The 11,988-nt window shown below is 34.2% G+C and overlaps 2 protein-coding genes across 5 annotated transcripts; both read left to right on the plus strand.

Annotated features, from left to right (window-relative positions):
• Window positions 1-848: 848 nt before the first annotated feature.
• Window positions 849-9,070, plus strand: LOC122599009 (ISWI chromatin-remodeling complex ATPase CHR11). 4 transcript variants are annotated; one of them, XM_043771456.1, is made up of 25 exons: window positions 849-1,125; window positions 1,556-1,687; window positions 1,809-1,915; window positions 2,744-2,856; window positions 2,999-3,096; window positions 3,187-3,366; window positions 3,446-3,667; window positions 3,847-3,981; window positions 4,071-4,353; window positions 4,455-4,528; window positions 4,879-5,099; window positions 5,199-5,286; window positions 5,374-5,467; window positions 5,556-5,744; window positions 5,823-5,854; window positions 5,958-6,034; window positions 6,118-6,207; window positions 6,308-6,380; window positions 6,478-6,532; window positions 6,606-6,667; window positions 6,770-6,935; window positions 7,481-7,659; window positions 7,730-7,945; window positions 8,304-8,408; window positions 8,824-9,070. In XM_043771456.1, the coding sequence occupies exons 1-25, from the start codon at window positions 937-939 to the stop codon at window positions 8,839-8,841; spliced, it is 3,198 nt and encodes a 1,065-aa protein (XP_043627391.1). In that variant the 5' UTR covers window positions 849-936; the 3' UTR covers window positions 8,842-9,070. The 4 variants fall into 4 exon arrangements, with proteins under 4 accessions (XP_043627391.1, XP_043627392.1, XP_043627393.1 ...); XM_043771457.1 differs by having other exon boundaries at window positions 6,609-6,667; XM_043771458.1 differs by having other exon boundaries at window positions 6,481-6,532.
• Window positions 9,071-9,573: 503 nt separating this feature from the next.
• LOC122601677 lies at window positions 9,574-10,293 on the plus strand. The gene has a single exon (XM_043774418.1). The coding sequence runs from the start codon at window positions 9,574-9,576 to the stop codon at window positions 10,291-10,293; it is 720 nt and encodes a 239-aa protein (XP_043630353.1).
• Window positions 10,294-11,988: the final 1,695 nt, after the last annotated feature.

Below are 11,988 nucleotides of genomic sequence, written 5' to 3' on the forward strand. Positions count from 1 at the left end.
TCAACTATCATATTTCAGTTCCATTAAATTCCAATTTTTTCTTTTTTTACAAATTTTAATTTCTTTTAAAATATTATGTGAACCAAACAACCACTTATATCATGAATTTTTTTTTTTATAGGTAGATATGGAAATGGGTTGGAAAAAACTCACAACCTATGGATATCTATCTGCTCGTTGTAGGGTGGTTAAAATGGTCATGTTTAGCCTATAAGCGTCGGTATAAGTAAAAAAGATTATGTATTCAACTATCTTCAGTAGTATCTTATCATTCCAACCACCTAATTCATATAAATCCGACTATTTAATAAGAACTATCCGTTATTTACTACTTCCACCGCCGTCATATTTTCACCTATTTTTTTCAAAATATTCGGTAATAGCCGACATATCAACAAGATCTAACTAGTGTATATACTTTTTTTTTTCTTTCAAAATCATTAATCTATAAAAACCGATCCGACGCGACTGAACTCAATTTGAATCCACAATACACTTCTATTTATTTAGTTATTTCGCTCTGCTGGATGCGTCGAATCCCATAGAACAAGCAAGCTCTTTACCCCTTTCTTTTCTGAAACTCAGATAGAAAACTCTTCCCATGAGACCGGGGTTTGAGGATGTCATACCACTTTCATCCGATATCTAGTTTGAATAACTACTATATCTATGTATCTTACTACTAAACTGCCATGAAAAGCGGGAAAGATACCATTTTCTATCTAAACAAGCGGGAATTTTCCCACACTCCAAAATTTTTACCCCAAAAATATATTAACTTTTTCTTTTTTATATAAATATAAATAATTCATATATAAATAATCGACTATCGCTTTTTCTTTCTACCACCTCCCCTTTTAATTTCCCCCTCTTTCCCGAACACACACACACACACGCCAGATTCACACAAACCCTAATTTATAATTCCATTGATCAATGGGTAGGCGGTCTAAATCTGAAGAATCTCTATCAAATTCTTCAGAAGAAGAACCAGTTAACGATCAGCCTGAAGAAGAAGAAGAGGATGAAGAAGAACTTGAAGCTGTCGCCCGCCCTGTTGATTCCGATGAAGACGATAACGCTACCCCCGCCGCTGATGAACCGCTCGACGACGACGACGACGAGGTTAGGGCTTCTTATTTTATTTTATAATTCTTTTGGTGATATATATATATAATATAAGTATAGGTTTTGTGTGTTTTAGTATTATATATACTCACATATATAGTATATAAAATATGTATATGTAAATTAGGGTTTTGGTTGGATTTATTTGTGTAGCTGTAGTTAAAAGCATGCATTTTTAGTGTTTATGTTTTTATTATAAAGAATTTTTCTGTTAGCATTTTTTGTATATTTTATAAAAAACTTTTTTTTGAAGCTGCAAGTTTTGATATTTTTAATAACATATTTCTTGTGATTTTATTGCTTTAATATGTCTGCTTGAATTAAGTTGTGTAATTTGTTATGAATTATATGTTGTTTTCTTTTTCTTTTTAGAATAGTGTTATTTGTGTAAATTATATAGCTTTTTTTTGTGCCTAATTACATGCAGGATGATAAAGATGAGACCAAGAATGAAATTAGTCATCGTGAAAAGGCGAGGTTAAAGGAAATGCAGAGGTTGAAGAAACAAAAGATTCAAGATATTTTGGATCAACAAAATGCTTCTATTGAGGCTGATATGGTGCGTGTTATTTTGGAAATGTTCTTTAACTCCAATTGATTCTGTTATTTTTTAAAATAAAATATTGTAATGTTTCTAGTTGAATAACTTTAGTGTTTTTATTGGAATCATATTATAACAGAATAGTAAGGGAAAGGGGAGGCTGAAGTTCTTGTTGCAGCAGACCGAGTTATTTGCTCATTTTGCTAAAACTGACCAATCTGCTTCTCAGAAGAAGGTGAAGGGAAGGTAAGATAGATTATACCGAGTTACGAAACTTTGAAACATGTAAATGTTTTGTTTGTAGCATATAAACATACTTGGGCATAGTACAACTTTTTGTGACTTGTAGTTGTGTGCTATCAGTTTGTAGCCGATGGTTGATTTGTGTGCAATTTTAACCAATTGGAGTGTTAGATAGGAAGTGTGACTTTAATGTTCATGGTGGTGATGGGAGTAGAATTGACCCAGTGTTTAGACGGACCTCATACTAGGACCTCATATATGCTCCTGAACTCTTAGTCAATGTGTTAATATTCCATTGCTTTGGTATGATTCTACTAGTATCGTTTTATAGGATGCGTGCCCTATTAGGGCATCTGGCCTACTGTGCCAGACTTGCCTAGTTGCCTATTGTGCCAAACTTGCAATGCGGCTTGTTTAGTTAGGGGTTGCTAGTAAACAACCTTGCAATTATCGAAGGACAAGCTGTTTGTTAATACTGGAGTGCTATTCAATCTCCTGGTGAATACATGTGTTGGTTTGGCATTTATCAGTCAATGCACTTAAGTGATAGAGATGCCTCTGAACAGCGGCTTTAGTGTAATGGATACCTCTTTTATATTAAAGCAAATATGGTGTTGGGACCCAGTGTATTTCACTTGTATGTAAAAATGCTTTGATCTGTATGATCCTGATCATAATTTATACATGGGTTATAGTATGCTGTCATTTATGATCTTATAAGGCATTGTTATCTTATTGCTTGATTGTTTAGAAGATTATAGATGTATTTTTAAAATGTAATGGTTGTGTTGAACCTATCTGCCAAATTTTTTTCTGTATTTTGATGTGTAGGGGTCGTCATGCATCAAAGATGACTGAAGAAGAGGAGGATGAAGTCTATCTCAAGGAGGAAGAAGATGGCCTCTCTGGATCAGGACATACACGTTTGCTGGTGCAGCCTTCTTGTAAGAGTTTAATCTCTTCTTCTTGCTCTCATGTTAATAGAGAATTGATCGTGTCCTTGAATTTTGAATTTATTTTTTGTTGACAGCATAAACTTTATTTGGTTATGGATTTTAACATTGGTTTCTGTTACTTCCTGGACAGGTATTACGGGAAAAATGAGAGATTATCAACTTGCTGGGTTAAATTGGCTTATAAGGCTATATGAAAATGGTATCAATGGAATTCTTGCAGATGAGATGGTATGTTTGGTTATCCTTTCATATTATATTTGGTATTAATTATGTATATCTTGCCAAAATAATGATCACTGCATTCTTTCTATTGTTCAGGGGCTTGGTAAAACTTTACAAACTATCTCATTGCTTGGTTATTTGCATGAGTTTAGAGGGATAACTGGTCCACACATGGTAGTTGCACCAAAGTCTACTCTTGGAAACTGGATGAATGAGATTAAACGCTTCTGTCCAGTATTGCGTGCTGTGAAGTTTCTTGGAAACCCTGACGAAAGGGTATGCTACTCTCTGGTTTCATTACCTTTATTGCTAGTTTCACAAGCATGTTGGAATTGCTAACACTTTAGTTTAACAGAAATACATTCGTGAAGAGTTACTTGTTGCTGGGAAGTTTGATGTATGTGTCACCAGTTTTGAAATGGCCATTAAAGAGAAGACTACTCTACGACGCTTTAGCTGGCGTTATATTATCATTGATGAAGCTCATCGGATTAAGAATGAGAATTCTCTTCTTTCAAAGACTATGAGGATATACAATACCAATTATCGTCTTCTTATCACGGGTACACCACTTCAGGTACTTTAATTGATATCTTTGTTTTGTGTGTTTTGTGCTTCTGTTTCTCTTTACAAGTTTGGTGCCAGTTCTTCTGGTTTCTTTATCATGTAATACAGTATTTCTCCAGCTGGTGTGAAATACTATATAAACAGTTTTCATCAGATGACTTATTTTTGGGTAATCTTTGGTTTTTGCAGAACAATCTTCATGAACTTTGGGCACTGTTGAACTTTTTGCTACCTGAGATATTTAGCTCTGCCGAAACCTTTGATGAGTGGTTTCAAATCTCTGGTGAAAATGATCAAGAGGAAGTTGTCCAACAGCTTCACAAGGTATGCTGGATGTCTTTGGTGAAGGGAATTGTATATGGTTTGGTGAGAATTCGTGCATTTTTATATTATTTGCTACTCTTGCTGTTCAGGTTTTAAGGCCTTTCTTACTTAGAAGACTGAAGTCGGATGTTGAGAAGGGTCTACCCCCTAAGAAAGAAACCATCCTCAAGGTCGGAATGTCTCAAATGCAGAAACAGTATTATAAAGCATTGTTGCAGAAAGATCTTGAGGTTGTCAATGCTGGTGGCGAGCGAAAACGTCTTCTAAATATAGCTATGCAGCTTCGTAAGTGCTGTAACCATCCATATCTTTTTCAAGGAGCTGAACCTGGTCCACCTTATACTACTGGGGATCATCTTGTTGAGAATGCCGGTAAATACTTCTTTGCCGTCACTGTTTCATTATACCTGATCCACATCATATTGATTTGTTGATTTGCTGTTTATATCTAACTTTCTGACATATAATTACAGGCAAAATGGTGCTATTAGACAAGTTGCTACCAAAATTGAAGGAGCGTGATTCAAGAGTTCTAATATTCTCACAGGTTTATAATTAAAAATGTTCTGTTATTTTATGTATTTTTATATTTGCTTTGCAGCATGTGAAGTCATTTGCTCATTGTTATGCTTCATACAAGTCGAAAATGAGTGGCTGGTTGGGTTGGATAATAGGTCAAAAGAAATATTTATTGGGTTTTTTTAAAACCGTTATTTGTCAGAAGATTTTGTACATGTTTATGAATAATCTGTACTTGATATATTTTTATATTTCAACTAAAGTTTTCAATCTAGCCCCTTTGACCTGTTAAGAGGTACATATCAAATTCTAGCCAATTTTTTCAGTTAGTAGGTAGAACTTTTGGTGATCTTACTCCTAACTGTTATAATGTTATAGATGACAAGACTACTGGACATTCTTGAAGATTACTTGATGTATCGCGGGTATTTGTATTGTCGTATTGATGGTAATACTGGTGGTGAAGACCGTGATGCTTCCATTGAAAATTTTAATAAGCCAGGAAGTGAAAAGTTCGTCTTTCTGTTATCAACTAGAGCTGGAGGACTTGGTATCAATCTTGCTACTGCAGATATTGTCATTCTGTATGACAGTGATTGGTGAGATGGAGGCATCTTTGTCAGTTTTGTTATATTTTTTATTATATGTTTGTTTGGACAATGATGTTAAATTATAGTGTTTATCTTGCTATAATACAGGAATCCTCAAGTGGATTTACAAGCTCAGGATCGTGCTCATAGAATTGGGCAGAAGAAAGAAGTTCAAGTGTTCCGTTTCTGCACTGAGGTTTATATTTTTGTTTTTCCTTATGAATAGTATTTAAGCTTCTGAATCATCAGTCAGTAATCTTTTGGTATTTTAATTGACTATCAGTACACTATAGAGGAGAAGGTCATTGAAAGGGCTTATAAAAAGCTTGCACTTGATGCATTGGTTATTCAACAAGGACGTTTAGCTGAGCAAAAGAGTAATAGTTCTTTCATACTGTATTCTTCTAAATTACATATTTTTGGTATTTCTGTGCTGTTATTTATTTTTCCTGGTCTTCTTCACAGCTGTAAACAAAGATGAATTGCTACAAATGGTGAGGTTTGGTGCTGAGATGGTTTTCAGCTCTAAGGATAGTACAATCACAGATGAAGACATTGATAGAATTATTGCAAAAGGAGAGGAAGCTACCCGTGAACTTGATGCTAAGATGAAGAAGTTCACAGAAGATGCTATAAAGTTCAAAATGGACGACAGTATGTATTTTTATTTTGTTTATTTTGTGTAACTGCTATTTAATGGACACTAAACCATGTGTGTGTTTTCATATGCAGCTGCGGATTTGTATGATTTTGATGATGACAAGGTATTTGATACATTAATTGTTATATTTTTAATATTTTATTATGAATTCGTTGCTTGATTATATGAAGTTGCTAATGACTTCCAATTTTGTTTAATTTGCGAAGGATGAGAGCAAGGTTGACTTCAAAAAAATTGTCAGTGATAATTGGGTCGAGCCTCCAAAAAGAGAGCGAAAGCGCAAGTAAGATTATTGTGATATTTTAATTGTTTATGTTAAACATTATTGTAAATAATTGCTTATATATCATAGTTTCCTATTTTTAGCTATTCGGAATCAGAATACTTTAAGCAAACTATGCGTCAAAGTGGTCCGGCAAGGCCAAAGGAACCTAGGATTCCTCGGATGCCACAATTGTAAGTTATTTCTGTTTTGAATTTTTATAGTTATTGCTTTTCCATCTGTTTAAAAGCTAATCTTTGACATATATTCTAAACTTGCAACCAAATATTATAGGCATGACTTCCAGTTCTTTAACACTCAGAGGCTCAGCGAGTTGTATGAGAAAGAAGTGCGCTATCTTATGGTGGTATTGATTTTGCCCACTCTAGCATGTCTTTTCATTATTGTTGTTTGGCAGGGGTTTATTCTTTTTGTTTTCTACTCATCTTTCTTTGCATCTTCAGCAGGCACAACAGAAGAATCAAGTGAAAGACTCGATAGATGTTGATGAGCCAGAAGGTACAAGATAAGATTATTCTGTTTTTAGATACTGACCATTTTAGTATCAGTGACTAATTTTTTGCTAATTTAGTAGAGGTTGGAGACCCTTTGACTGCTGAGGAGCAAGTTGAAAAAGAGAAACTGCTGGAAGAAGTATGTCACGTTTCCTTGCCACCATGTGATATAGAATGTCACAAGTTTAAAATTAGCATAGTTTGGGCCCAATATGTTAGTACTGATATTTGTTGTTCCCAGGGATTTTCAACATGGAGTAGGAGAGACTTTAATACTTTCATAAGGGCATGTGAGAAGTATGGCCGGGCTGATGTTGGTGGTATTGCTTCTGAAATGGAAGGGAAATCAGAGGAAGAAGTTGAAAGATATGCTCGAGTATTTAAAGAAAGATACAAGGAATTGAACGGTTAGTGCTTTTTTTTTTGGTACAAACACTTAAAAACACAAACAGTGAGAACAGGGGGGCATGAACCATTTTTAAATTTTCTAGATGCCATTATTCATCGAACAAACTACTACAAAATAAGCCAAAAGTAGGGTAGAAATGCTTTGCTCTTCTAGTTATGCCCTTTCTGTTTTTTTCTTTTACATTTTTTTTTTGAACGGCAAAAATTATATATTATAATAGACGAACTAGCAAGTCACTAGTTGTCAAAAAGTACTATTACAATTACAAGAATAGTCTACAATTACAAAAATATTACATTTTTTTTTTCTTTTACAATTAGTATCAGTTTTTCTTATTGTTGATCCCTAACTGTTAAGATCAAAAAGTGTTCTTACATGTTTCTATATTAAGAGTGGTGTATTCGATGAAAAATTATATGTATGCATATATGTATGTATTTATAAATGTATGTAAGTGCATATGACCTTGTCATTTTTACAAGAATTAAATTGTTGTTACCATTAATTTGATGCTCATGTTATCAACATCATATTTTTCAACAGATTATGATCGCATCATGAAAAACATTGAGAGAGGGGAGGCTAGAATCTCTCGGAAAGATGAAATAATGAAAGCAATAGGAAAGAAGTTAGACCGTTACAAGAATCCTTGGTTAGAGCTTAAAATTCAGTATGGCCAAAATAAAGGCAAGCTATACAATGAAGAATGTGATCGATTCATGGTGAGATTTCTACTCAACCATATTCTGCTCACTGATAATTCTTTAAATTAACAAGGTTGAAATATTACAGATTTGCATGGTTCACAAACTCGGTTATGGTAACTGGGATGAGTTGAAGGCAGCATTTCGGACTTCACCTTTGTTCAGATTTGATTGGTTTGTCAAGTCACGGACCACTCAGGAACTAGCAAGGAGATGTGATACCCTCATAAGATTGGTGGAGAGGGAAAATCAAGAATATGATGAGAGGGAGAGGCAAGCTCGTAAAGAAAAAAAACTTGCCAAGGTTTAATTCTCATCCAAACCAAACCATTAATATATTTTAGAGCTGGTAAAGGGTGGGTTAACACATTAACAGGTGACGATGGGTGTAATTTGCATGGGTTGAAATAGTTAGTTTGCATCTCAGATTGTCCTGAACCATTTTGTGTCCATGTTTTTTTGAGGTTCTTTTAAAATTATAAACAGATAAGTAATGTGTTAAAGCTGGTCTTGAAAATTATAAAGCGACACATAATTAATACATGGCCACATGGGTTGAAATTGGAAACTTTAGTTTATTTATAATTTTTTGCCTACCTCTTAAAATCTGCTTGTATGGTGTTAAATGGGATAATGTGGATTTGGAAACTGAATTATTTCAGAACTCAACACCATCAAAGCGGGCAATGGGAAGACAAGCTACTGAGAGCCCACCATCTAACATGAAGAAGAGAAAACAGTCATTGATGGATGACTATGTTAACTCGGTAATGACATCTATTTTACTGTTTTTACTTGACTATAAATTGAGTTTGCTATCATCATACATGTAGTTTTGCTCCACTCTAACCACTGATTTTGCTAACTTGTGAAAAAAGCACTAACATATGCAGTTTTGAGGCATTTCAACCATTGCTTTTAGCTCACTAGTGAAGTAGCTAGACGTGTCTATTTTGACCCCTATACATATAAATAATAATTTAAAGTTTTTCAAGTTTTATAATGGACGAGTACTTTGTGTTTTGCTTTTAAGAAGGAAGAGTGCATTAAACAATTGCCGGACATTTTGTGCTCTTTATCATAGAGTGAAGCCGCTGTGACCACCCATCGATCCATCATTGTTTATTTTTTGTTTAAAGAATTTTTATATGTATGTTACTGATGATTAATACGGTTTTGCAGGGAAAGAAGGGCAAATGATTGATGACTGATTTTACTAATTTGTATTTTGAGACTTCGAAGGCGTTCGATTAGTAGTATTAGGATAGTAGTATATAGGCATGGCCTTTATTCCCTATTAGTAGTGGTTGAGACTGTAAACTGTATGATCATTTCCAAATATGGTTGCTAGAGATTTGGTTTTTGTACAAACTCAGAATCTAGTTATCAATGTTATGACTTGCAAGTTGCAAGTGACTGTTTTTCTAGATATGCATTTGATCAATTTTAGAAATGTATGTTGGTAGATAAAGTTAGTGGTTTCATACATAATATAGCATGTACATTAGACAACTATACACATTTTCCCATGTTTTTCCATTACACAAAGTTATTCAAATCTTCGTTAGTTTTTGATGATGATTACATTCGACAATTAGCAACCACAAAAAATTACTCAAGCAAACTTTTTTATGGGATCAGTGTGATGTCTTGCCATTTGCGTCAAGACAGATAGGTTGGATTGGTTTTCTCGACAACTGGTGTCAAGCCACTTCACACCATGGGGACTGGTACTCCCTCTTAAGCAACTATTGACTCCAATTTTGGTCACGAATCTAAATAGACATCTAAAAGCAACATATTTTCTTTGTGAAAAAAAGAGATCATGGAGAATCCACAAAATTTCGGATTGACACATGGTGCGGGAATGTTCCACTAGTCCAAAAATTCCCTAGGCTTGCAGCTCTTGATGTTAATAAAAGGTGTACTATCATGGAGCACCGTGATAATCTGGGTTGGAATTGGAATTGGTGTAGACCAATTCGAACAAATCACGAGGAACATATGGTCAGTGAGCTTATGAATTTAATACCTGCTAGGTTGGATAACAATTCTAAGGATGGTTGGGTTTGGAATCTCAAAGGTAAACTGCACTTTTCGGTTTCACAACTCCGTCAACTTATCGATCACTATTGTCTTCCTACTGATAGTAACGTTAAGACTAGATGGAACACTTTAGTTCTGAAAAAATTCAATATTTTCGTATGGAAATTGTGCCGTGACCGCATCCCCACTAACGTCAACTTTTTTATAATAGGAATCGACGTAAGTACTGTTCGTTGCCACCTATGTCAAGATGGTATTGATGAAACCGATCACATTTTCCAGAATTGTAAGAAGGCTGTAGAAACTAGGAAATTATTATGTGCTTGGACTCGGTTGGACTTTCCCGCCGATAAGCCTGCAGAAGTTATCAATTGGTGTGACAAGATTGATAAGTCAGATAGTATGAAAAGAAGAGTCGAGGCCATCTTGTTTATATGGTGGTGGTACTTGTGGAAAAATAGAAACAATAGTTTTCATAACAATGCTCAAGAGAGTAGTCTGGAGACTTTTAATGCTATTGTTGCTTTGGCTTTTCTTTGGATTAAGAATAGAGACAGGAAGGTTACGTTATCTTGGGAAACATGGATTGATCAGCCTTTTCAATGAGTGAAGTTTTTTTTATTGTTAGAGAATCAGTTTGTTTTGGTCTGCAAGGAAGTTATCTAGGGGCTTGTATCATGGTTCGAGCTGCTGCTTGTCAAGTTTGTGGTTATGGTTCATGAATGGGATGACTTGGACGTACAGAAGTAATGGCAGCCTCCTTGTTTTACCTCTTTTTTTTTTTTTTTTAAGTTGCTCATGATCATTTTCCCCCTGAGACATGGTTGGGGCTTCATCAAAAGCAAAACTAGGTGAAAACCGGTGGCTCGGCCTTCATAGGTGAGAGTTTTTCACATGTCTCCTTTTGGTTATTGGCATGAGTTTTTTCACTCATTTTGAAGCTCTTGCAGTTAATGTTTTCGGGATGAATCTAAATATTGTTGTTATTGGTTCGTTTCTAGATTGAAAGTGTATTTGTAATTGTACCTTTGGCGACTAACACCTTGCTAGTTTGCCATTAATTAATAAATTTTTTTAGTTGTTCTAAAAAATTAAAAAAAGTTTTTCCAATTATCAAGCGCGAAACTATTCTAGGAGTAATGCAAAAAGTTATGTAGATATCATCATGTGAAGTTTGGTTTTTTTTTCCCATAGGAAAAATACATTGCTTTTGTAAGAAATTTTATCTATTAATAGATAAGACATAGCAAGAACGGGGACAAAAGAATTAAATAGAATGAAGACTCTGATATTTAGCTAAGTTATAAAGAAAACTATGTAATTTAGACATTTAGTCAAATTTTAGGTTTCCCCCGCTATTGATTGGCTATATATTATGTAAAGTTGTAAACTTAGAAAATCTAGCTAAATAAATGGGATAGAGGTCCTCTAAAGTTGTTTTCAACTTCATAGGTAAAGTTGAGAATATCTTATCTTTGGATTAAAATCAAAGGTCAAGATTCACATATGGTTTTTGAATATGATATTTGATTTTAATCCAATGGTCCAGATGCCAACTTTACATATGAAGTTGGGTTTTAACTTTAGATGATCTCAATCCAAATAAATGATATTTTGTTTGGTTTTCATTTACCTTGTTCTTTTAATCATAGTTTTTTATTTATTTATTTTTATTTTTTGTGTTCCAAACTATTCAAAACATTTTTTCTATACATTCACGTACAACAAAAGAATTTTCATACACTTAAATATTTATATTCTTTAAAATACTTTTAACAATTAACTAATATGGAGTACCTTGTAAAAAAAACTTGCTGAAACGAAATGTGATATTATCCTCTTACTTATGTTAATTTTGCAATGACATTTTTATGTCAAGTGGATACCTTTTCACCTCTTGTCCTATTGTTTGGGAAGTATGTCAAAAAGTCGCAATGTGGTGTAAGGTTTCTCTCATCTTTGCTTTTTTGAACTTCACCTTTCATATAGGTTTGGAACGATTGGCAAAAAAAAATGTTTCATGCGGTTATGTTGTTAACGTGTCAGTGTATTTGAAAAGCGAGGAATAAGTTGGTTTTTCAAAAGAGTATTTGGTCTAGTCAACCGGTGTTTGAGAACATACGATCTCTGGGCTTCCTTTGGATTACAAAACCGGGCGAAGTAAATTTCTACGACTTGGACAAGTTGGAGAAGTTCTCCATTTTTGAATGATATATACACTAAACATTTTACAAACAAAGCCATTCCAAAAAAAAAAAAAGCAACAAACAATAATAGTCCAAACATTCAAAAACCATCCTT

The sequence above is a fragment of the Erigeron canadensis genome, chromosome 5, assembly GCF_010389155.1.
Source record: "Erigeron canadensis isolate Cc75 chromosome 5, C_canadensis_v1, whole genome shotgun sequence".
Lineage (NCBI taxonomy): Eukaryota > Viridiplantae > Streptophyta > Magnoliopsida > Asterales > Asteraceae > Erigeron > Erigeron canadensis.

Bases quoted from the DNA above. Each gene is read 5' to 3' on its own strand.
- LOC122599009 (XM_043771456.1), top strand. From the start codon at position 937: ATGGGTAGGCGGTCTAAATCTGAAGAATCTCTATCAAATTCTTCAGAA. The intron at 1,916-2,743 runs GTAAGATAGATT...TTTGATGTGTAG, and splicing joins CAGAAGAAGGTGAAGGGAAG to GGGTCGTCATGCATCAAAGA. The intron at 6,936-7,480 runs GTTAGTGCTTTT...ATTTTTCAACAG, and splicing joins AAGATACAAGGAATTGAACG to ATTATGATCGCATCATGAAA.
- LOC122601677 (XM_043774418.1), top strand. From the start codon at position 9,574: ATGGAGCACCGTGATAATCTGGGTTGGAATTGGAATTGGTGTAGACCA.